The sequence below is a fragment of the Rattus norvegicus genome, chromosome 8 (assembly GCF_021556685.1).
Source record: "Rattus norvegicus strain SHRSP/BbbUtx chromosome 8, alternate assembly SHRSP_T2T, whole genome shotgun sequence".
NCBI lineage: Eukaryota > Metazoa > Chordata > Mammalia > Rodentia > Muridae > Rattus > Rattus norvegicus.
In genome coordinates this window covers 10,750,001-10,771,149 of record NC_141541.1, presented here as the reverse complement: position 1 = coordinate 10,771,149, position 21,149 = coordinate 10,750,001, and the positions used below count along the sequence as shown (strand labels likewise).

The 21,149-nt window shown below is 40.4% G+C and overlaps 1 protein-coding gene across 1 annotated transcript; it reads right to left on the bottom strand.

The window, feature by feature from the left end:
- Window positions 1-756: 756 nt before the first annotated feature.
- Mmp12 (matrix metallopeptidase 12) lies at window positions 757-10,658 on the bottom strand. The gene is given in 10 exon segments (NM_053963.2): window positions 757-1,206; window positions 1,504-1,607; window positions 2,899-3,058; window positions 3,515-3,648; window positions 4,736-4,859; window positions 5,248-5,409; window positions 7,961-8,086; window positions 8,242-8,390; window positions 9,276-9,523; window positions 10,525-10,658. Coding segments are annotated over 10 exon segments (1,434 nt in total). The 5' UTR covers window positions 10,651-10,658; the 3' UTR covers window positions 757-1,105.
- Window positions 10,659-21,149: the final 10,491 nt, after the last annotated feature.

Sequence of the window (21,149 nt, the reverse complement as noted above, 5' to 3'; positions counted from 1 at the left end):
TCAGACAATAAATAAAACTGATAAAAGGTAGGTAAATCAGGACAGAGTCATGGCAGGTTCATCATGTTGTCCTTCTTTAACCCCCCACAGCAAACAAAACCTAATGTGACTCTCCCATGACTGGGAAATGTGCTACTCACAGTTCTGCTTGTGCTTAAGGAGGCTTCAATTTAATGTCCTGTAAGGTCATATAGCAAAGTCACAAGACACTTACTGATGTGAAATGAGCCACACAACTCATCTAACAAGAATAGAAGTCCCATTTCCTCCTGGTTCTTCTTCAGTCTTGTGGTCATATGCTGCAGTCACCCTTTGGGTCATGTGCAGGCTGGAAAATGCTTTCTTGTCTTGGGTTTAGACTGCTGTTCATACACAAGTGATCAAAAAGACTCCAAGCTCCAACTTCTACCTATCACATCTCTACTGAGTCCTTGGTACAGTCACAGAAAGACTGTATTTGGAAGTCCACAGTTATTTTCAAAATTGATTGTTTTTTAAGAAAGATATTATAACCAGGACAGGAGAGATGATACAGAAGTTAAGAGCTCAGGCTGCTCTTTCAGGGGACGAAGTTTAATCCCTAGCACCCACAATGCTGCCCATAACCAGGTAACTTCCATTTCTAGGGATCTGACATCCTCTTCTGGCTTCTACCAGGACTACATGTATGTGGTGCATAAATACACACAGACACACAGACACACAGACACACACACACACACACACACACACGTCTTTTAAAGAAAAAATAATAGCTAAATGTTTTCTTTAAATTTATTTAAGAAAAATGGTATATTTCAGTAAAGATAGGGGAGTAATTCTAATTTTCCTACTTGAAGGTTGTTAGAAACAACTTACAGATAAAAAAGTTGGCCTTTGGAGGCATTTGCTTTCAAAATTAAGAAGAGAATCAAGTAAAAAAGTTTACCAAAAGAGCTTTAATTTTGTAAAAGCACTTTTCTGTGTAACTATGTGTATGTGGCTTGTATATCTCGCCTCATTTCACATTACATCATTGCCATGTAGTTACACCCTGAGCATACAGTGGATATGTAATAAATGTTTATGAAACAAAAACCAGCAAGCATCCTTCACTACATTCTTCCTAACAACCGAACCAGCTCGTACTGCTCAATGTTTTGGTGACACGATGCAGTAAGGGGTCATATTCCAATTGGTAGGCTCCTTGGAAGATGTAGTAGTGCCCTAAAAGGGAAACAAAGTCAATTCTTTAATTCTTACCTCGTGTTTCTTTAAAACTCGGGGCTGTTTTTAAAGATTATCAAGACTACAAAAGGTGTAATTCCAGAGGTCCAAGTACTTTGGGTTTGTTGAATGTTACATGCACAGCAGTGCAGCTGTGTCACTGACAGGCAAGTTTTTTTGTGCTGAAGTTGATCATATTCACACTATAAACTGGAGTAGCTTCCACCCCACCCATAATTCCAGTCTACAGTTTTGTACTTTAAAATGTGATTTCCAATATGTTCCCAGCCTACTTACTTTTGAAATAGAGAACTGCATCAATTTTTGGCCTGATTCCTGGGAAGTGTGTAGAAATCAGCTTGGGGTAAGCAGCGTCCATGAGTTCCTGCCTCACATCGTACCTGTGGGAGAAAACAGCCAGCAGAATCACAGTGAGAAAATGGACTACACAACATGAAGCACACACTCATCGTTCCTGAAAGTGTTTAAATGTCCTGGTGAAAAATTCAAAGACATAAACAGTTGGTTGATTTTTTTACTAAGACACCACAGGAATCAGAAAACTTGAACTTTGTGGACTCCAGTCAAGCATCTTCCCAGACTTCCTCCCAGCTAGGAGGCTGCTTGGTCTTTTCCCATAGAGCCGAGCATTGAAAAGATTTGGCGTGTGACAACCCTCACTGGCCATTCTGACTTAATCATCATTTTTCAATGTTTTTTCTAGCAAGAGACAAATCAGTAAGTTTCTCCCATGATGAAAAGAAGGGCAACTTAAGAGCTATGGGATGAAAGGGCTTTGAACATCTATGCTAGAGAGAAAGGAAACATAAAACACTTCACGTCCATGCTGGAGAGTGAGGTCCTTGTGTTTCCGTACCACTGAGTGGAAAGAGTCAGTTTTCTCTAGACTTCCAAGGGAAAGCTGAACATGCTTTTTTACTTTATTTCTCACTCAGTTTAGTTCTGCAGACATTGCTTGCCTGACACCAACACTCTGGAGTTGAAGAAAAGAAAATTCCTCTGTAGGTCGGAAGTGTAAAAAGGGAGCCAGTAGCCAGACAAATGTTAAGAGTATCAGATTACATTAAATACATGTTTTCTACCTCTCCAGAAAATCTTATTTGCTGAAATCACAAGTTCTGTTTCTCAAACAAGATTAAAATTGGCAGCCCAATTTATAGCACAAACATGCGGCATTCAGTTGAAAGTATGTGTTGAATTTTAAATATTCAAGAAACATAAAGGCTCTTAGCATATTCTGTTTTGTCTTGTGTCACATGTGCAAACACTGAGGCTCATGACTTTTTCTCAGAAGGGGATAGGGATGATCTACTTCTCCTTCAACATTAGACAAGTGAGACAAGTAAGACAGAACCAGACAACCACTTTGATGACAACTCCCTCTGGCTCTCTGTCACTCAAAAAATAGGTTCCTCATTTTGCCTTTTGGGTTTGCCAATTGTAGAAAGGAGTTCTGGAGTCCGGATACTTTCTAAAATGAAATTATATCAGAAACTGAAGGTCCAGAGAAAAGAAGCAGGTTGATAGTAACTATTTCAGACCTATATTCTCCTGCTGCCTCTCCCATAAAGACAAATGTGTCTGAAACTTTCATAGAAAACTGCCTTCTGAAAGGTTCCATCCTGTGCCCATTTTACAAATCTTAGCAAAGTGCCAGCCATTAAGCCTTACCTCCAATATTGTTTATCCACAAAGAAATAGACCTTTTGGCGAAGTGGATCAAAGACAGCTGCATCAATCTTCTTTACAGATGCAGGGAAGCCCAGAGAATGTATGCTTCTGGGATAGTGTGGCTCTGGTACCAAGTTGTTTATTAACCAGTACTTCTCATCTATGAGAACAAACAGAAAGGGCACAATAGAGTCACACCAAAAGGATAATAAAGACAATGATTTACCATAAAACATCTCTCTTGAGCAGAGCTCTAAAATTAATTTTCCTTTGTTTGTACTGGAGTTTGGGGGCAAAAACAAAGGCTCGTCCATAGTAAGTAGGGTCTTTGTCACTGAGAAATGTCACCCAATCTTGTTTTTGTCCTCAGTCGCTGGTTTACTTCCTGTGGCTCTACAGCTTTTTTAACTACTATTATTTCATAGTTCATATACATTTCCTAAAGGTGTGCATTTCCTGTGTAGTTGGGCTTATACAGTTAACTTACAGCTCAGAGCCATTGTTATGGAAGTCCAGAGTGCTGTTTTCAGTCTCTATTTATAAAGGTGGTACCAATTCCTTTACTTATCCTTTTCCTTAAAGCATTCTCAGTGGCAGAACTAAGTACTGTCATTACCTTTAAAAAGAAAAAGTTGATTTCTGCCTCCAATTTCATAAGCAGCTTGAATACCAGATGGGATAGTTGGCCACATGGAAGAAATTGAAGTAATGTTGGTGGCTGGACTCCCAGGCAGCCTCCACCAGAAGAACCTGACATGAAATACATTTATTATATGTGAGAAATCACTGTTGACTCGTGTTCTCTGGACTGCAAATGGGAAGAACTTGGGAAGTGGTTGAGTATTTCTCTGTTTTCACACTCTGTTCCACACATTTCTGTGACAGCACCATGCAAGAGAACCTTAATGAATTCAGATAACTAGAGTGACTTCAACAGGAGACCTGAGAAAAGAACTGCCCAATGTCTGGGCCCCATGGATCTACAGTTCAAGTCTCGTGTCACAAGCTGGATTGTAAATGGAAGAAGTTACTGTTTTATAATCTCAATATGGGATCATCTGTCCTACTTCCCACACATTAACCCTCTCCACTGCCCTCCCCTAAACCAACACCTGTCTCCATTTCTGCTCCAAGACAGGGAGTAATTCTGGAATTCTCCATGTCCTCAAGGGAGACTACACAGGAGCTTTCAAAGCCTTAACTCTAGACTGTGTGTGTGTGTGTGTGTGTGTGTGTGTGTGTGTGTGTGTGTGTGTGTATGAACATGTATATATGTATGTGTGCACTTGTGGGTGGAGGCTTCAGGCCTATTCCTCAGTCACCACCCACCTTATCTTTTGAGACACGCGTTCTCATTGAGCCTGGAGTTTTCTGATTCACTTACACTGGATTCCGAAAGCCCCAGCAACCACACTGTCCTTCGCTGCCCAGAGGTTTGGTCAGTGCAGTTGCCATTGGACTTTCTGTGTTTGCTGAGATTTAAACTCAGGTCCTCAAGTTTGAACACCAAGAACTTTGCCGATAGAACCATCTCACCAAGCCCTGAGCCCTTAGCATTTTTACCTAAAAACAGAACAGCTGGGCTTCTCCATTTCCTGTCTTTGAGTTCCCCAACCAGATTCCCACTACAAACTGATTTTTCCAGACTGAATTTCTAGTCAACACAAGCAGGATCACAGAATTTCCTACTTCAAAAGTCTAAGATCTCTCCAAACCTTGGGAATCGAGTTGAAGTGCCTGCCCTATAGATTTGTTGTACATCAGTTCAAGTATCTTCAACAAATGAACAGTTTAACCACCCAGCCCATAGCATTGGTTAGATTGAAAATAATCCTACCAGTCTTTAAAGAAAAAGATTTTATCTCCCACTGTTGTGACAGCATCAAAACTCAAGCTTTGGTGACACACAGTTGATGGTGGACTTCCAGGATTTGTCAAGGATGGGTTTTTCACTGGGGCTCCTGAAAATACATTTTGATGTTCATTTGGGAGAATTTTGTAAGAAGAAGAGCTATTCAATTTAAATATTGTTTCTTAATCAAAAAAACAAAACCGTCCTGTTTCCTGTGAAATCCAGGAGAAGCATGCCTGGAGGAGTTTAGCATACTTAGTTGCAGCATCACAGAAGGGAAAAATTGAGTTTTCTTTCTCTGGAGGCCACTCCCCCAACAGAGCAGCAGTGCCACTGTTAGAAAACACTTCAAGTGTGATACAAAGTAAAGATAGTTCTATGATGATTAACTCACAAAGTGCATGCATACAGGGCTCAAAATGAGATAGTAACATTTTCCAAATATAGACACGAGATTATTTATAAAAGTGCATGGCAAATGGTGAGGTTCAGCTTACCATAGAGGGACTGAATGCTGTGTATGTCATCAGCAGAGAGACGAAATGTGTTGGGGTGAAGGTATCTGTAGGTAGGGTACATTATTGATTTTGGATTATTGGAATGCGGCAGCCCCAAGGAATGGCCAAGCTCATGAACAGCAACAAGGAACAGGTTTGTGCCTAAGAGGTAGCAAGGAAAAAGAATAAATCTGTGAAATAGACTATCACATATTGCTTAACCTACACATGAAATTTTACATGTTCATGGTGTACTGTGTGATGTTTTGATGCCTACACTTATTGTGCAATGTTCAAGATAGGATAACTATATCTATCTCTTCAAATATATACCATTTTGTGGCAGAGACATTCAACATTCTTTCTTTGAATGTCTATTATTGCTTATAGGTGTATTACTATACCACAGTGCCAAGAACAGAATCCCAGGCTCCTAACTGTAGGTTAGTACCAATGGATTAACCATTCCCCACCTCACCTCCCCTTTCTCCTCAACCACCACTCTGCTCTCAATATTTGTGAGAATAACTTTTCTCATGTCTCAATTTGAATAAGATAATGGGGGTACAGATCTTCCTTTTTACACAGAACACAGTTCCATCCATGCCATAGGAGTCTAACCTTTAGTGGTTGAATGTCATCCCACTGTGAATGTCACGGTTCTGTGCCACATGAGTGCAGGCACCTGCAGAGGACAGACTCATTGGATCTGCCTGGAGCTAGTTACAGGCAGTTTTGAGCTGTCCAACCTTGGTGTTGGGAACAGAGCTCAGATCTTCTAAAAGATCAGCATGCTCTCTTAACCTCTGAGCCATTTCTCCAACCCATTGCTTTGTCATTGAAAAAGATGATACAATGTCTAACACACTAAAAGGGAGCATTTGAGAATCCTTTACTTATTTCCCCCACTCTTTCAAAGAACATTTCTCAGGCCCAATTTTGTTGATACTATAGGCTAGATAAGTATTGTCAGAGCAATCGTATTTCATAGGTAGGGATCTCTAGTCACACCACTCTTTATAAGTACCAATTCTGTTTTTGACTAAAAGTGTCTGAAAATTGTGCCAAAATTGTCTACAGTTATGGACCATTTCACTGGCAGACAAATATATTCTGGTATGAAAATTTCTACACCTGATTCTAAATAAGATTGAAGGTACCACTTTAGTTTTAATAATGTGTAATTTAAAAGAATGAACTCTAGAGCCAAGCATCTGGGATATGAATATTAGTTCAACCACTTAATTTGTTTGGTTCACCTTGTGGATCCTGTTTCCTCACTTGTGAAATGCACAGTGGTTTCTGTGCAGCTGAATGAGGAGAACACAGGGTACAGTTCATTTCTCAGTGTTTATGACCCTTGAGTTTAGTAAAAGGTGCTTCCAAAATATTTTCTATGTTGTTGGAAACCTGATAAACAGTAAAATTAGAATGGAGTGCTGGGAGTTGGAAACTATTTTAATCATTCATTCATTGATTCAGGAAGATGACTTAGGACCATGAGATCAAGGCCAGGGCCACATTAATAAAAATTTCAAAGCCAACTTTTTTGAAAAAGAGTCAAGTTAATTTTTACAATAAGGCCAGGAGACAATAGAACGTGTTCTAGTCCTTGCCTTTTTGTAGAAGCTTGTCACCAACTTTTGCTTGCTCTCCTGCTCAGATGAGAGCAGCTGCACTGATGTACATTTATTTCTAGGGTCCATTAGATTCTAAAACATTTTCAGGAGATGAAGAGCTTACAACCAATCCCCAAATAACCCTGGAGAAACCTCAGACATATGGACATGTCTGATTAAGAACTTGTGGTTCAGCAAGTAGTAAATCCAACATGATGCACCTTACAGCCTTCAGATGTCCTTATCAAAATTTTGATAAGCTTTAGGGTATGTGTCTGCCTTTCTGGTAGACATGGGGTATGCAAATTACATAGCTACATATCACATGAAAAATCAGTCAGAGAAGGAGGATTCAGAGTAGGTAGACCACTTTCTCAAATTTCTCCCTATGTATTCCATATGAATAAATTGTATAACTGAAGATTTTCAAGAGTTATTACTGAGATGATGGGTTAAATGTTCTTATTCTTGGGATTGCTTCCAATAACAACAACAATGACAACGATGATGAGATGATAATAATAATAATAATAATAATAATAATAATAATAATAATGTACATTCATTCCCCATTATTTGAGTGGGATAGTGAGTTACAGTCCCAACTAATTGATTGGACATTCTGAAAATGATAACTCAAGATCACACAAGGCTTTGGGATGACACATGAGCTTGTACACAGAGATCCATAGGGATCTCTAATTTTTCTACAGTTATCTTTTTGGGTCATTGTGAAACTAAGAAATTGCCAACATAAGATGGATCACACAGAATTAGTGGTTTCTTTTAAGTTTATAGATTTTCCTGGCCAAAACCCAACTAAAAGCTTTTACATTTCCAAGAGTTTACAGTACTCATAGAATCTTAGTGGTCATTGGAAATGACCTCTATCACAATCACATCCAACATCCCTGATGTACAAAGGGGAAAATAACACTACATATTCAAAATTTTAACTTTGATTTAGAGACAAATATAATCAGAGTTTGTTATTTCAGAATATAATGTAATCTTTTGTCAGAACATATTCTTATGAGATCATGACCTATCTTAGATTTCATTAAGGTTAGTTTTATTTCTTTTCTCTTTCCTACCTTGAAAACTTTTAGTCCAGGTTTCTGCCTCATCAAAATGTGCATCTCCTTGAATACCGGGCCCAGGATAAAAAGCATGGGCTAAGGTACCACCTTTGCCATCAAAATCGTAGAAGTCTCCATGATCTTTGTAAAATGAAAGAAAGTCATTAGTAACCTGCATCTGTCACAAGACATGACAAATGACAGCATCACAGGACATCATACATCATGGCATCACATGGTGAGTGATGGTGTCATATAGTGTGATGAATTACACTGGTGAAACATAAGTTGTATACCTCCAAATGCAAAAAGTATCGTAATGTCAGCCTCGCCTTTATGAATCTTTCTGAATCTTAGAGGAGTGACATCGCTCCAGACTTGAAAAGCTTTCTGAAATATGTAGTCTACATCCGCACGCTTCATGTCTGGAGTGTAATTATAGATCCTATGTTGGAGAAAGGAAGGGAAACAAGCATTATGTCATTGGTTAATTTTGTCCAAGTCTCTCAGTTCTGCACCCATGCCTATAGGAGAACTGCCTCACAGACAGACCATCTAGGGAAGAAAAATGTGTTGAAATTCAAAAACCATTTTTCCTTTGGAAACTTTTTTATCAATCACAGTGTAATTTAATTTCCTCTTATTTATAATTTACTAGCAATTACAGTGAAGCATTTACTTTCACAGATGTAAAGACCCATTGTGCCAAAATTTCACATTTACGTATCTTTAATATTGTACAGACTTCTGCCTTCTATTTTGTGTTAACTCAGTTTTATTCTATCTGCTGCTGCTTCTCTAATCTGTACTGACAAGGTAAATTAAAGTCTTCCTTCAGTGAGCAACTCTCCTCACAGAGATAATAAATTGTGTGTGGGGAGGGGAGGGTTGACTGTGTATATATGCATGTTCACATGTGTGTGGGTGTGCATGTGTGTTTGTACGCGTGTAGAGGCCTGAAGTTGATTTGGGTGTCTTCTCCAAACCATTTTCATTATTGAGGAAAGTTCTCTCAACCAAAGCCAAAGACCCCTAATTCTACTAATCTGGCTAGCCAACTTGCCCTAGGCATCCCCATCTCTTCCTCCCATGTGCTGGGATTATAGGCAGCCGCCATGCCTGGCTTCTTGTGGTCTGAACTCTGGCCCTTATAGTGTATGACAAGTGCTTTTTCCACTGAGCCATCAACCCAGTCTGGAGAAAATGAACACATTTGTATTAACAATTTGCAGAGGCTACTCTTGGATTTAGAATTTCGTTGTAGCTAAATGTTCTAGGGTTCTAGAGGCTACACTCATAGGCAAGTAGAAGAGTTCTCCAATGACATTACCTGTAAGTGAGATACCGCTTCATCCATCTTGACCTCTGGGGCACTGCTCTAAGATGCTGTACATCAGGCACTCCACATCGAGACGTGTGCATTATTTTCAGAGTTGAGGTGTCCAGTTGCCCAGTTACTTCTAGCCCAAAGAACTGCTGCATTTCCTGGAGTTTTTCTTCTAGGAGGTTTCTATTGGTTTTTGTTTTTGTCATTGGAATTCTGTCCCCTTGATAGTCAAAAAATCTTGACAAGTACCACTAGACAAAACACAAGCATTGCACACAGTTGTATGCGGCCAGGTTTCTGCTGGGAATCCTGCAAACATGGTCAGTAGCATACTGATGTTCCTGAGCCAGGTATTTTAATCACAGGCTGCATTATTATTATTACCTAGAGAGTCTATTACAAGGAGGAGAAAATAACTTCCTATGTTATTTAAAACATTATAAATTATTAGTCAGATTACCAAAATTCCAGAGGAAAAATTATCTGTTATTCTGTTTCTTCAGACTTGCTTCTAGGTTTTTAAGAGCCATTTTATCATTCTGTGTTTAAGGGCACTTTATCGGGGGAGGTAATTTAGTGGTAGAGCAATTGCTTAGCATCTTGGCAGGTCTAGAATTAGTCCCCAACACTGGGGAAAATCTTGACACAGTAGAAAACTTGGATGAATTCAAAGTAAAAATAATGTTAGAAAATAGAGCCAGGTGCTATCATTAGAGGATCATTAGAGCCCACAAGTTCAAGGCCAGACCAGACAACACAGTAGGACTCTCTCAAAAAGGAATGCATATATTTTTAGAAAATAGGTGCTCAAGTTGTTTAATTAGAGAAATGCAAGATTTTTTCAAATCTTACTTTAAAATACTTATGAATAAATATATGAGATAAATGAGTAGAGAGGGAGCATGCTAAATAAATCTTGAAGTAGTCACAGGGATTAAGCAAAGCCCAAGTCTCACATCATTAATGGACATTAAATTACTACCACAAATAAAAGACAAATGGGGTGGGAGACCACGCAACACTCTGTCAGAAATGTAAGCTAATTACATTGAGTTTTTTGTAGATGGTACAATTATTCACCAGTTTAATGACATTCTTTCATTTTTATAATCCTCTATAGAAAACAAAACATAATAAGAGAGAATCTTTACTGATTTTCAAATCAAATCACCCTTTTCAACATAATACTTGCAAATTCAGCAACTCTTAAAGACACAATCTGGCTGGACCTGAGCAACCCTGTCATACTTACTTCAGCAAATTCGCTCTCGTTCATGGGAGCAGCCCCACAGGCAGATACCTGTAAGGACACAAGCAGCACCAGCACGAGGAGAAACTTCATTGTGCCAGCTCCTTTCAGCAACAGAGTCCAGTTCATCAACCTGCTCCCTCCCACTGCAAGTTCCCTTAAAGTCCCACTTTATATAACCCTAGAGCCAGGATATGTGAACGTGAAATCCTCAATATGACTCACTGTTGATGTCATCCCTTGAGGTACTTCAGAACCACGTGAAGAGCGGGTCAAACCATTGTCTAAGTCATCACTCAGCTCTGCACCTCTGTGTTTCCCATACATCACCAGTGAGCCTTAACTTCTACCTACGTCTATATGAAGGCTAGACAAGACAACACCAACAGCACAGCCACCAACATTACAAACAGAACGCCATTAGCAGAGTTTTGAAAAGCTTGGTATTGCCAATGCTCTTTATAATTTATAATATAGATGAAGTACTTTAAAGTAAATTTTAAAAGAATGCGTGGAGGAAATATTTTGTCTTGCTAGAATACACGAATCCTTTATTTGTTTAAATACCAGAGAAAGTTCATATCACAAGCATGCTTTGATGTTTTCTCTGTGTGCAAGCTTAGGTTCTTATACGGATTGAGACCTTCACACACGGGAGCTGAAATCCAATCCCTACTGGTTGTCTGGAGATATTCTGGAGCTCAGTTCCTCATCTTTCATGCTGCCTGAGCTCAGCACTTGCTGCTATGTGATGAAAGATTTCCCTTCTGTAGCCTCTCATCTCCTTCCCCAGGAAGTATTTAAAGAATAGGAACATTCACAAATCAAGGATTAAAACTCCCAAAGTAGAATTTTGGAATGAGGCTCCTGTGTGGGCAGAGGCTCTATTCTGCATTCACTTAATCCCACCACAAGCAGAGTCTATATGAAAAGCCTAGTGCATGGGTGTACGAGTGGGTTATAATTTAGACATCCAATTTCCCTGGATTCAGACACGCTGGCTACTTCCTAGTGTTAATTTTAATTAATCTTTTAGTGGCTTGCAAAATGACTCAGCAGCCGAAGACACTTGCTCTCAAATCTGATGAGCTGAGTTTGCTCTCCAGGAAGCTACATGATGGAACTTGAGAACAGATGAGTGGAAATTGCGCTCTGATTTCCACAGGCCTACTATGCCATGCACGCACACATGAAGACATGCACAACAAAGAAGCAAATAAGCAAATACTTGTTTTTAGGTTATCATGCAGAACAACAGATCCAGTAAGGTTTATAGGTGTCCTGTGGTTCCTGCATGTTTGTTCTTTTTTCCTACAGATCTTTAGGGTTTGGACTCTGTTCAGCTAGGAAGAGGAGTTCCCCTCCTTGTGCAATATCCTTGGATATTTACCAAATCTTTCCCCTTTTGTGTCTGTGGTTTGATCCCTACGTGATCCACTTGAGATGAGAAAAATACTCTTTAACCTCCTTACGCTCTGTGACAGTTAAATGAGACAGTGGTTACACGTGCTAGCGACAAAAAGCTGTTCACTGTTATGCAGTCCCTTCCTTTGTCCTTAACAGGGACTAAAAAGCATTAAGTTTGTAAGTAGGTGAAGTTCAAGAATTCAAAAAGAGAATGATCATGTGGTGAGCATTGTAAGGTAATCCTTTCAAACCTTGAGTACAGCCCAGGAATCATAAGAAGAACACAACTGTATTGGGCTAGAAAGTGGGAAAATAGAGGTTTTGGAACTATTCCTCAAGTTGAAAACTACCTAAAGGGTAGTGGGTGCTCAGTAAGTAATAGTCTGATTGGAGTCTGATTGGAATACGTGAAGGATTCTGAAAGTGAACCTCCCTGGTAGTAGCGATAGCACTGAAAGGAGGGTTTGTTCCTGGTTCATGGAAAACAAGGAGTGGTCTCATCCACAGCAAAGCAGAACTCAGTTCTTGGAAGATTTGCAGGAAATGTCTCATGAATACAGAATACGGTATGTAAGGGGATGACACAGACAATAAGAAGTGAGAGAGTGCCCTGAGCAGAAGGAAGAATAAATGGCCACACCCACATTTTGGTTTCCTTGTGTCTCAGCTCACCAGTTGCTCCCCAATTGCTCCAATCTGGTCAAGTGTAAGGAGAAAAGGGCTACATGGGCAACTACAAGGCACCACAGAGGTTGCTAAGTCAATTCCTATACGCAGGCTGACTCACTTGACACGTCAAGCTATGGTGTCCTATGACCTCAAGCAGTCACTTCAATCTCTTCAAAATGAGCTTTTCATTTGTAAAGTTGGAGTAAAAATGGTTTCTACAGCAAGAACGGTTATAAATATTGCATTAAATAACAGGGAAAACTACTCAGTCAGCTGCCTGGAACATTTTAAAGCTTACCTACAAAGCAACCCCTATACTTAAGTCTCAGGGACCATTACAAAAGAGAGAGTAAAAAGATTGTAAGAGTCAGAGGCCCAGGATCCCTGCTGTGAGATGGTGCCTTCTATATGGGACAGCAAAGCTGCACCCATGGAAGCTCAACAATATGGTCACCTAAGCAAGACCTGAGTAATTTCTACACCAGTGACATGCCAACATGGGTGGAGGAACACCACGAGGCTTCTAGGTAAAAAGCTAGTTCATGTTTGCGGAAAGAAAAAGAATACGTTTTCTCTGGGGATGAATCCCATGATACCTTATCCAATCTCAGCTTGTCATTGTCATCCTTAAACACACACACACACACACACACACACACACACACACACACACACACATGAACACGCACACGCTCGTGCACACACACATGCATATGTACACTCACATGCACACGCAAATACAAACTCACACATGCACACACACACACACACACACATTCTGTGATTGCAATGCTTTTTCATGGTTTCTTACTGTACTCGAACGTAAGACTTTTTTTTTTAAAGTTAGTAATGACGACAAAGAGGAAGGTTGACTGCAGCTCAGCTCCTCCTAGAAGGAGCTATAATAAGATCCTGATCCAGGCTCAGCTTCAAAGCTGAGGAACACAGGAGAGACACCACAGGGAGTGAGAATTTAGTGGCTATCGATGATGTGCAATGCGAAGAACATGTGTATGAAATAAAAAGAAAAACAAAACGCTGCTTCCTATGTTTTTCATGCTCATCAGATTTTCTTAAGTAGAAGGCATATTTTATAGCATAAAGTTGCCAAATGAGTCTATAGTCATTCTTCGTTTTTAGACAGACATCAGAACACTTGAGGGTGTACCAGTGACATCGGTAACCATTTGTAGTGTTATTCCCCAGGAATCCAGAGGCAAATTGAAGAATGGTTTGCAGGAAGGACCAGAAAGGAGCTAAGTTCCCAAAATACACAGACAAATCTCTTTGTTGTTCCTTCACACACTGATGACTTATTCATACAGAAAGAAAACTTCAGTTGCTTCATCTTCCCCCATTAATGCATGAAGAAACAGGAGTCTTGGAAAAGGAAGTGTACCTCCGTGAGGCGTTCTGGGGGTCACCTCACTGTGTCCACTTTGTTGCTACTGTTCCCTTCTTTATCCATTTCAAATTTTTTTGCAATGGAGAAAAGTTCTTCAAAATAACAAGTTAAATATAACTATTTAAAGCCTTCTTTAACAGGAAGGTTTTGAGAAAAGTTTAGGAAAACCAGTCTTGCTGAGTTTGTCTCAAACACAAGCATATCTGTCACCAACAGGGGAACAGCACGCCTCTGCACACAGCAGCTACTGCTGCTGGCTGTGGTTCCTGTAGCCCTTCTGAGGGAATGGATTGGACTGGACATGCTCCTCAATCTGTCCTTGTAAATGATAGGATGTGGGACCAACTTCAAAGGCACATCTACTGCCTTCTGCATAAGGCCTCTTCCCAAGACTGTACCAGAGAGCTCTTTAGTATGAAGTCAGTCTTCCCATATATGAAGTTAAAGAGTGTTGGGAAAAATCTGGAATGTGTAGAGTTTAGGACTCACACTGTTGTAGTCCACAGAAATAAAATAGACAGAAGTGGAAAGATTCAGAGAGCACCATGTGTCTTCTTCCTTAGTAAATGACTTGCTTGCAAATAAATGTAAGCTACGAGACAAAATACAGCAGGAAGTAGTGGTCATAAGAACACAGAGATGTGGATATATATGCAAGTGTCCACTGTTGGAGAAGATTGAAAAAATTTTATACCAGGACTGGGGTTATAATTTAGAGAAAGAAGTTTTATTGTGCCCATATAAGGGCACTGATTCATGACTCATATATGTGGACTGACTTTGACTTTGCAGCTGGGTTCAGATCTGGTCTCAAACTTCAGCTATGTAACCTGCAAGCTGTGTGGTTTCTCTTGAGTTATTTAAGGCCAATTTCCCTGTCTATACATGACTATTATGAGGATTAGATGAGAGAAGACAAGACACTGGTCAGCATTGTGTCTGACCCATTTCTTCCTTGTTACACATGGAGCAGTGTTTCTTGACATTTCTTTTATTAATACTTCTCATAAATGGTATTTAAAACATTTAGTTATTGCTCCAATGCCCAGGTGGTATGATAGATGTGCTCCCTCCTTCAGGCAGAATGAACTAAATTGTTTGGCCTCTAATGATCAATTTTTACCTGACCAAAGATGATGTGGACCTCTTGAGGATGTCTGGCTCTCTGCTACTGCCCAGGTTAAAACCGCTTGTTTTAAGCAGACTCTCTCTAGGGGATAATTTAAACGTTTTGAGACAATATCTATGTTGCCATGAAATCTGGGTTATGTCATTGAAGAATATCATTCTTCTCAGGAAGGACTGGCCAGCTATATCTGTTGGTCAGATAGACTCAGAAAATAAGGCAATAGCTAGAGAGGAGAGACTAAGTCAGAAATAAAAAGTTCTCCATAAGAATGAACCAAGATAGGTTTTAAATTGAGTTAATTTTTCATACAATTTTTCTCTCTTTAATCTGCTCACAAGCAGCTAGTAGGCTCTTTATATCTTACTTAACATTGTGACCATGAGCACATTTACAGTCTTCTTCCCAGGAGTCTGAATCTAGTGGTGTTTAATCTACATTTTTAGATAAAAGGTGACTTTTTAGAGACTGGGGATACAACTCAGTGGCAAAGCTCTTGCCTAACATTCACTAGGCCCTGGTTCAACTGCCCATGTGGCAAAAGAAAGAAGAAAGGATGAAAAGAAAAGAGGAAGGAGGAAGGGTGAGAGAAAAGGAAGGAAGGAGGGAGAAAGGAGAGGAGGGTAGGAAGTCCTCCTAGGCTGAACCCATACTGGAGGGGCTCTGGGTTCCGGCACCATGAAGGAGCACCTCCCATGGCAGTACCTGAGGACGTGGAGTCACCACAGAGGAATGACCATAGGAGGCAGCAAGAAAGTGAGGTCCAGAGGTCCAGTGCAGCCAACATTCTTGAAGCATTTATGACAGGAAGCAGAAATCACAGAAACAGGGACAAAATTTCCCCAGAGGCTGGAGGAACAGCAGGAAGAGGCAAAATACCACAGTGACCGAGGTGCATCCTTTTTCAACTTATATGATTATGATTTACTTATATGATGGTAAATAAGTGTTTAGCCTTCAAAGACACAAAGCAACAGTACCAGTAGGCAAGCAACAACTAGTTGTTTGATTTTAAACGAGCTAAAAGCAAAAACAACAACAAAAACCCGATAGATGTGGCATCGATGTACCAGACCAGCCATGCACACATGCATCTGGGCATCCAGGTCCTATTCTCACACACACAGTCAAACCAGGTACACAAGTAATCTAAGGTAAAGTTATAAAATGCCCACTGTTCATTGGCTCACTGTGTGTCTTTCCTTCCCAAGCAAACCTGCGCTTTCAGGGAGACCCTCTGAAACCTCTCTCTGCTGCACTCAGCGGTTACCCGATGGCTCCCCAAGTTGTGTGGGCCATGAGCACATTCACAATTGTAGTGAACCCAGAAAAACAAAGCTTCTGGGTACTGAGGTGCCACCATCTACTGAAAAACTTGGAAGCTCTCAGACGATAATGGAAGATCCAGGAATATTGTGAATACTTGAGGCACAAACCACCCTTTAAATAAGTATTCTTCACTGCAAACAGTCTGTTGTCCCAGTTTGCCTCTTTGCAACTGTCTTGACCAGATCTAGACCATGCAGTTCCCACAAAAGAAGATGCACCTAGTCTTATGCTAAGGAAGAGAGGTTGGTAGACTCGAAGAAGAGGAGGGAGGAAACAAAGAGTAAGCACAAATGAGGAAGGAGACTGGAACCTGTGGGGCTGAGCCACCCATCACAAGCAAAGTCTGCCTCAGTTAGTTACCTCACCCACCTCAGACAACACACAGATGAACAGAGAGGCCCACCCTTACTTAGAGCACCAAGCCTTTTCTTGAGCTCGGGTTTCTCACTTAGTTTCAGGAGGAACAGCAAAGCTTTGGGATTTTCCAACCCAAGTCAGTTCTACAGGACTCACTCTGAGGAGAAAATCAGAAACTTCCTTCTTCACACCAAGTTAGTGAGATGATTAATGAGCTCTTCAGAGAAGAGTGAGTCATCTTTAGAGTCCGTTTATAAATGCAAACTGTCTCAAATGTTTAAGGGCTATCCCAGACATAATTCAAGGAAATTCACAGGGTCTTCATGCACATTCTCCCTACTTCTGGAAAGGAATATCCTGCCATCCATCGGTCCAAGTATGGCCTGTGTTCCAGGGTCTCAGCATGCTAACTCCCATGAAAACTCACCTCATGACCACTTCTTGTCTTCAAGTAGCATCCAGGCAGCTATTGTCTCTGTGTCCCTTGCATTAGCACCAGAGACCCTAAGCAGCACGCTGAAGGCCTAACTTCACCACACAGCTCCACAGAGTCACCCCTTTCAGCATGTACGTGATGCATGCCATGTCCTCACTGAGTCTGCAACTAGGGTGAATGACAGGGGTGCAGCTCACACGTTTTCCATGTCTCTTTTCTGAGGGTAATTAGAATTATGCATGGAGAATGTGGGGTGCTACCTTAAGATGAGGTTTTTTTCCTTTATCTTGCTATGACTTTTTCTTTTTCTCATTGTAAGCTTCTAAATATTTTCTTTGATTGCTTAAATAATGCACACCATCAATAAAATATCTGAACCACAAAAAAAAAAAAATGAAACGCAGTTGCAATTTAGCTGTGAGATCCCTCACCTGTGTATGGATCATCTCCCATGACTACATTATGCACATGTACACATGTCACTATTTCAGAGGCACAAAGTTCACATCACATCTATGATTCTTACAGAAGACACCTTCCATTTCCAACAAAGTAGATCCTTCTGTTGTTTGTTCTAGTTTCCCCCTTCGGTCCTGACCTTGAATAACTCATTATCTTCTGCTCTCTGCCTCTTCTTCATCAACTATCTAATTACGATCAGGATTCTCCTTGATTATTCTGTTTACACACATAGTCATGCAATTGTATACACACACATATGTGTGTAATAAGTAAGGACGTCCCTCATGCTTTGCTCTTTAGAACAGAATCCCTTTACAGAAATTTCTCAGACTCCTCTACATGCATCATACTTGTTAGTTCAGCCAATGATAGAAACAAAGGAAGAAATCAAGTCCAATTTTCAGCCAAGAGCACCTTCCTCACTCCTGTCCCCACTCACTCACATATGCTGTGCTATGTTCCATGGCGTAGAAAGAACATTCTATAGGGTTTAGGAACACAGTATATCATGTATCATGGTAGCATGTTCAAGGCAAGCACAAGCTACAAAAGCAGACAGATAACAAATAAAAACATGGTACCATATCAACACACTGATAGGTGAGGATCTAGAAGCCTGTTTGAACACCAGCAACTATAAAGAAACAAACTCAAGGTACTGGATGCACAGAGTTTAGCCTTTCCTGCATCTGCCCTGCTTTCTGTAACCTAACCGTTAGAAGCTGGTTCCCACCACAAGGCATCAGGGCAGACACAGTCAGATGTTCTGTTGTGTCAAGGCTAGACCTTAACATCATATGCAGTTTCACATTGGAGGCAAGACTCTTTTGAGATTAAGAAATACACTGCTTTAAATGATAAATGTCATGATCTGTAAATGCAGGTAGATGAGATTGTTACTTTGCATGTTAAAAATTCTAAGGAGAATAAAATACATGCCTGGAGGGATACAATGGAAACCACAGTGTGCCCAGTGCTGTCTAGTATTCTTGGGGAACACTGAACTGATTGTGTGTGATAAGAAGGATCTCAAAGGTAGTCATGTCAGTCATGTCTATGCCTCCTGCCAGGGCACAGAAAAGCAAACCTGTGGTTGGATGCTAGGGCCAGGAGAGGAGACGTCTTCCTATAGCTTTAGAGCTATTGATCACAGAAAATATTCTCCCTAGATGAACTTTAAGCAGATTTCCTGGACCACAAAACAGTGGAGAATGGGGAACTCCAGGGAATGTAATTTTAGGAAGGACGAGCCAGTGCCGTTTGCTACCCACCTCACAACGTCTCCAGTTTTTACAACTCAGAAACAACCCATCTGAAAGGACTCATTGATTGGGTTTTAATGAGTCAACCAAATATTCCTGTAAGACTGGTACCGAAAAGAAAATCTGAATTCCCTCCTCTGACCATCCATGGGGAATCCCACTGTTTTGATATTTCATATTACTGGGCTTTGACTTGACTCTCATTTTCCTATGGGAAGAACCTCTGTGATGAACAAAGTCTGTGATTTCAGCTGCAAGCTCTTTTATTATCCTTGGCACTTCAGCTGCAGGATTGGCAGGTTTCAGCTATGACAGGGATCCCTCACATTCAGTGTTACCCAGGAACCAGGGCTTTGCTGGCTCAGCTCCTCACTGTGGCAGGGATAACTTTACAGTCTTTTCTGCTTTATATCCTTCAACAAGTTTAGTGCAGTAAATCTTGCCTGGACTCTGGGAAACTCAAGCCTAGAAAAGCTTATAGAAATGTGGAACAGGGCTACAGAGATGACAGGGACTCAGTAGGAAGGAGCTCCTTCTGAATGTCAAGCATTGGAATGGACTGTTTTGTTCGCATTCCATTTAACTTTAATGATGCTTAATTGTTGGTATTGTCTCAATTTTGCATATGAACACTCTGAAGATCAGTGAGTACTCAGAACTTAGTGTAGTCAACCAGCTAGTTTAGGAACTGAACTGCTTCCAGGTAAATATTTTTATATATCATATATAGAATGAAAAATATGCACATCATGGTACTCATCTCAGTGGATTTTCAAAGGTGAATATGCCCATGTAACCATAACTAAGCTTTTTTTTAGGTAGTAACACTTATCAGGAACTTTAAATTTTTCTGTGGTTTTTCCTAATCATTGGTTATTAATGGGATTTATTTAAATTAAGAGGGGTCTCTTAGGAAAGAACCCAGTTCCTATTTTTCATCAATAAAAATTTCGCCCATCTCATCTGATGCTATCCTAATACCAGCCATTGCATAAACAGAGATTTTTGTACCTTTCCCCAGGCAACTGCTTTTTTCTTCAAGTCCAGAAGCCACCCAGTTCACACTTTGTCAGATAAGGTCCAGGGAATTGGGAGCCAATGCAATGCTGTCATATCCAGTGACAGAAAGTCATTAATGGAATCAGCTTATTGATTTTCTCTTCTTTGCCTTTGGGGAGTATTGTGCGTTGAACTGCAGAGCTCACACATCTTAGACAAGTACCCTACAGTCGGCAGTATCTCTAGCTCCCGATTTACACCTAATATAATGCATGGCACCACATAACATAGAACAGGGCCTCTGTGACCAGATTGGCATCATATATGGGGGCAATTTGATACATAGAGAATACAATCTTTGTGCTAATTACACAAAACTAATCACTAAATTGGTCCCATGTTATTGTGCAATGAAGAGTTGATTTGTTTTCTGCAGACAGTTTGTTTTTTCACTGTCTTGACTTTAATGTGACCATTACTGACCATCAAGAAGGAAATGATATCATTCCCAGACACAGAATGTATTGCTGAAACCACAATAAAATTTACAGCAAAATAAGCTGCCCACACCTTCCCAAATAATCTGAAAAAGTCTAAGTCATGCTCTGAGGTTAGAAGACTTCTTATTTTCTCTTCCTCTTTTGCAGAAGACTCAGAATGAATTGGCTTACATTCTCACAGATTTTCTTAACTGGTATATTTTACGTGGGAGTGAGAACAGTTCCTTAAGTGGCTTCTTTTTTTTTTTTTAGGCAAAAATGGTGTTTATTTGGCTTATACTTTCTTTTCTTTTTTCTTTTTTTTTTATTAACTTGAGTATTTCTTATATACATTTCGAGTGTTATTCCCTTTCCCAGTTTCTGGGCAAACATCCCCCTAATCCCTCCCCCTCCCCTTCTTTATGGGTGTTCCCCTCCCCATCCTCCCCCCACTGCCACCCTCCCCCCAACAATCTAGTTCACTGGGGGTTCAGTCTTAGCAGGACCAAGGGCTTCCCCTTCCACTGGTGATCTTACTAGAATATTCATTGCTACCTATGAGGTCAGAGTCCAGGGTCATAGTCCATGTATAGTCCTTAGGTAGTGGCTTAGTCCCTGGAAGCTCTGGTTGCTTGGCATTGTTGTACATATGGGGTCTCGAGCCCCTTCAAGCTCTTCCAGTTCTTTCTCTGATTCC